The sequence below is a fragment of the Danio rerio genome, chromosome 2, assembly GCF_052040795.2.
Source record: "Danio rerio strain M-AB ecotype USA chromosome 2, GRCz13ab, whole genome shotgun sequence".
Classification (NCBI taxonomy): domain Eukaryota; kingdom Metazoa; phylum Chordata; class Actinopteri; order Cypriniformes; family Danionidae; genus Danio; species Danio rerio.
Window position 1 is genome coordinate 60,702,501 of NC_141022.1, and position 5,000 is coordinate 60,707,500.

A 5,000-nucleotide genomic window follows, 5' to 3' on the forward strand; every position below is an offset into this window, starting at 1 on the left:
TTTAGATGCAGTTTTGCCCATTACCTTCATGTTGGACTTGAGAATGGCTAAACCTTCATAAGTCTCAATGTTCAGCCTAACCCTGTCTTTCTCAATTATATCATCCATCATGTTAAATGATCCTTCTACAAGAGGGCCAGTGAACAATGACAGAAGAGCCTTTACCAACTTCCCTAAGATGGGGAACCTCGTTCCTCCTCCTGTCATCTTCATGGCAAAAATCTTACTCCACCAGTCAACATCGATTCGTGCATTGTTCTCCTCAAAGCATTTGGCCTGTGCTCCTAGATCTGTATTAATCTGGTAGGCTCGAACCTCTTCATCCAGTTGACCCAACTCTTCTGACTTCACAGCATTTGGCAAGGCCTTGGCCAAGGTGTTGAATGCACCTTGGACTGATTCGTGGAGAATCAATGATGGTGTCAACGCAGATAAAGAGGTGATGATGATGTTGTTGAGGGGCAGGTTTTTCAGGAGGAATGTTGCTGCCTTTATGTAGCCTTCTCTGAGAGAACTGTAGAGCTTCTGCACCCAGGGCTTCTTTTCCACTCTAGCCTTGTTTAAGGCAAAGAAGCTGAATCTTCCCACAGACAACCTTTTGTCAGTGTACTGCAGGTCTCTCTGGTGAACATTAAGCTTCAACAAGCCATTTGCACTCAAAGGGATAGTTTCAGGCTTCATAAATTTGGAGAGAAGTTCCCTAACCAGCAGTAGCATTTCAGCATGCAGCACATGAATCATGGGCTTTTCATGTTGCAACTTCTTCAGGAACACCTGGAAAGTTGGAAGTACACCTAAAAATCACAATAGAACCAGATTAGAAATGGGTCTGTATATTTTATTCATTGATTAATTATCACATTCATAGCAATGTAACATACTCTTCTTAGAACATTACAACCCTTTAATATTATTTTCTAGATTTGTTATTTCCATTTGTATTATTCAATTGTCTAGTTTAAATTACATCAGTCCTGACATGTTTTAAATCTGGTTAATAAGTCCGTAACTTTGTTTTTGAAAACTGCTTTATAAATAGTTTATTATTAGTAGTAGTAGTATTAACCAAAGTGATCTGATTAACAGTGATCTAAAAACTATTTATAGTTAACTCAGATTCCATTCAAGGATTCCAAGAAAAATAAGCATATAATAAATATAGCAATAAAGGGATTTCAATAAATAAGAAATCTCTGTACTTTTCTTAACACTTAAAGTGAATAAAAAGTGAACATACCTCGATACAAATCAATAATGGTTGTGAGCTTGTCGAACTCGGAAAAAAGCATACAGATGCGTGTCTTTCGTTTTTTGTTGACATCACTTCCTATCCTCGCAGATTTTGCTATTTGCTGTTGCAGACATATTATCCTGGCCTTCTCATCAGATGTAACTGCATGCTTATCAAGAAGCTGGTTCAGGAGCCATCTGCATCACAAAATTATAATATACAAATAAGGATTAAGGAGAAAAAATAGACAATGCTATTTCTAATTGCCAATACTTCAACAGTCATGACATAATTTTTGAGTTTACAGGTCAAGACTCATCCTTTTTTCTATATAAAGATTATTTAATAATTTGATAGCATCTGGAATAAAGCTGAGCTTCACTGTTCTAACATATTTAACCCTTTGAGTCACTGTATCTATAACTTTATATACATAACCTGATTGATCACTGAGGCATCGCCACCCCTTGGTTTAGATTTGTTATGTAAAAAAATCCAGTAAATGTCTGCATCTTTAAATATTATTAATAACAAAAAAGTGAGTGTGTATATATATATATGTGTGTGTGTGTGTGTGTGTGTGTGTTTATTTATATTACTTTTTTAGGACCAAATGTCCCCTCATGGATAGTAATACCGGGGATTTTTGATGTTGTGGGGCCCTTTTTGTGGGCCCCACGTGGGAAATAAAAGGGGAAGGGGATAGAATATACAGTTTAAACAGTAAAAAATACATTATGCCTATGGAAGGGCCCCACAAAGATATCACCATAGACCTGTGCGTGTGTGTGTTTTATTAAAGATCCAAAAAAAGCCTACTAGTACAGAAATAAGATGATACAAAAATAGAAGTACCTGTGTTTGTGTTGATCATGAGAAGACAGGACGCTGTAGAAGTGCACGGTCAATGGATCCATAAGGTCCCGTATTCTGTTGCACACATCTAACATTTGCAGGAACCTGCTGCTGATGGGACGTATTAGGCTCTTATTCTCCAAATGAAGTAAGGACTGGAACTCAGAAAAAATTTCTTTCTGTTTGGGTGATTTTTCAATGTCATAGTATACATCAGAGCAAAATTGTTCCACAAATCCCTGGAAAGTATTTAAAAGGGCCTTGGCTGCATTCGAGACCATATGGACAGTGTCTCCGCTGACATCCAGCAGTGATGGATTTTCTCTTCTGACTAGTGTCTCTACTCCAGACTTTTTCCCTCTCATCACACTGCAGTTATCCAACAGTATACCAACAACCTGATTCCAGTTCAGGCTATATGACTGGAGAATATCTGTCAATGTGTTTGTGATTGATAAGGCATCTGCGATATTCAGTTTCCTCGAGGCTAGATGCTGGGTTGCCACTTTTCCCACATCTTCATCATAGTACCGAACAAGAACATTCAGAATCCTGTCCATGTTTCCATCTGTTGCCTCATCTACATTTAATGAGAACATCTTCGTTTTCAGCTTAGATGACAATTCGGACTTCCAATAAGCAGCAATACCATGTGTGCACAAGTAGGAGGCATGTGCATTAGACATTGACAATCTTGAAAGTGCACTCTTGTCTTTGACAACTGACTGCATCAAATTAACTAGCGGTTGTGAGATTGTGAACGACAGGTCATGCTCCGCTATGAAAGAACATACGCGCACTTTTACATCGCACACACGGTCGGCCATAGATGCATGAATCTCCGTTGTGGTACTTGTCGCACCAGGCAGGGAGCAAGTGTACTGTAGAGCACGAACGGCGGCATTGTGACTGGCTTCTGACTGATGGCGAGCTAGCACTTTTTTGCCATTACTGCCATATTGAAGTTTCCTGTGGCATACTGTGCAAAGACACGTACCTGGTTGTTTAATTTTTTTTGCCCACGAACTAAAAGGCTTGCCATTCTCCCCAATTTCGCTAAGCCAAGCCCATCTCCATTTATTTTTTACACTTTTTTCGATCTCCGAAACATCGGAGCCTTCCTGCATTATAAATGGGTCCATGCTATCTTAAATATAAATAACTTACCTCAGCCGTAGCCTGACATGTACTTCTCTGAAACTATACCAAAACCCGGAGTGGATCCATAGCGGAGTGATGCTAAAACGCTTAGAGTGGAGAGAGGAACGTGCATTTGCTCCACTCCAGGCTTTGATCACAAAATTTTTTTCCTCCTCAGCAGGCTGAATACACTTCTTTTCTTAATTTAAGACCTATTCAAACTAAAATTAAGACATTTATTACACTATTTGAGAAATGCCTATATTTACAGCATTAAAATTAGGAAAAGAGCATGAAAAAAAATTAAGAACAAGCGGAACACTGTAATTGACGGAAATCCGTCAATGACTCGCTCCAATTGACGGAAATCCGTCGTAACGACGGAGAACTTTAATCCCTGCACTTCTGCCTAAATCAGGGGTGTTTAAATTTGGTCCTGGAGGGCCGGTGTCCTGCTGAGTGTAGCTCCAACTTGCTCCAACACACCTGCCTGGAAGTTTCTAGTATATCTAGTAAGAGCTTGATTAGCTTGTTCAGGTGTGCTTGATTAGGGTTGGAGCTAAACTCTCCAGGACACCAGCCCTCCAGAACCGTGTGGACATCCCTAGCCTAAATGAATCAAGGATTTTTTTTTTTTTTTGCAGTTACATATTTCAGTTTCTCATCAAATGGGTCATCTTTTGATCAATCACATGCTCTCTAGTATCTGACATGCCCCGCCTCCTACTCAATTGCTATTCATTTGATGCACTTGAACTTAACCACTCTCATTGCAGAGCTGTTGGCTGTTTATTTAAAAAGGGGAGGGGCTACTATATGCCCCGCCCTTTGTGTTTTAGTTGAGATTACATTAAACATCAATAAAGCACAATTTAAAGCACTTCATGGGACCTTTGGGTAAAAAACTCAAGAATTGTGTTGTTTCAGCTCATTTTAAATAAGTAGTTTGAACAAGCAGCAAACACAATTTCTGACAGAATATACTCTACGTCCAGGGGTGTCGAAACGACGGGGGATGTGGGGGGGGTTGGGGTTGGGGGGCAAAACATATGCTGGATAGGTTGGTGGTTCATTCCGTTGTGGAAGCCCCAGATTAATAAAGGAACTAAGCTGAAAAGAAAATGAATGAGTTCTGTTGAATACGTTTTGAATTGCTTTTAATTTTGGCATATTTTGTATTTATGTATGTGTTTTTTTTGCAATAATTAAAATCTCAGTATTGCTAAAATCTCAATAATTAATCACTCAAAAACTATTAAAGCCATTTTTTGATTCCTAAAAAAATTTATAATTGAATAAAATAATACTATAGAAATAAAACTATAGAGCAGGGGTCACCAATCTCGGTCCTGAAGCTCCGGTGCCCTGCAGGGTTTAGCTCCAACTTGCCTCAACACACCTGCCTGGATGTTTCAAGTATACCTAGTAAGACTTTGATTAGCTTGTTCAGGTGTGTTTGATTAGGGCTGAAGCTAAAATTTGCAGGACACCGGCCCTCCAGGAACAAGTTTGGTGACCCCTGCTATAGACTATATTAAAATATATATATATTTTACTGTTTTAACTGTGACAAGTTACCTAACTTACCAACTAAATACATTACAAAGTTAAAATATTTTTCATAGTTTTTATAATGAGGTTAAGAAAATGAAGATTAAAAACTATTAAACTATTATATAAACTATAATAATATCTAATATTACACTGTTTAATAAATGCAATTCATACAATTAAAAATCACACACTTAAAATATGGAACAAGCAATAGCAAATC

At 38.3% G+C, this 5,000-nt stretch overlaps 3 protein-coding genes across 16 annotated transcripts in view; all 3 read right to left on the reverse strand.

Moving 5' to 3' along the window:
- The window catches only part of LOC147846576 (uncharacterized), a 4,423-nt gene extending 1,118 nt beyond the window's left edge, over positions 1-3,305 (reverse strand). The window contains exons 1-3 of the mRNA XM_087241660.1: positions 2,087-3,305; positions 1,238-1,428; positions 1-794 (exon numbers count right to left, since the gene is read on the reverse strand). The exon at positions 1-794 is cut by the window's left edge and continues 1,118 nt beyond it. Coding sequence (XP_087097786.1) covers positions 1-794; positions 1,238-1,428; positions 2,087-3,228 — 2,127 coding nt within the window. The 5' untranslated portion in view covers positions 3,229-3,305. The remainder of the gene's footprint in view (positions 795-1,237; positions 1,429-2,086) is intronic.
- Positions 1-5,000, reverse strand: part of btbd2b (BTB domain containing 2b) — a 1,074,195-nt gene that overhangs the window by 578,945 nt on the left and 490,250 nt on the right. The gene's annotated exons all lie outside the window — the stretch shown is intronic.
- The window catches only part of ncana (neurocan a), a 186,307-nt gene that overhangs the window by 161,034 nt on the left and 20,273 nt on the right, over positions 1-5,000 (reverse strand). The window lies entirely within an intron of this gene.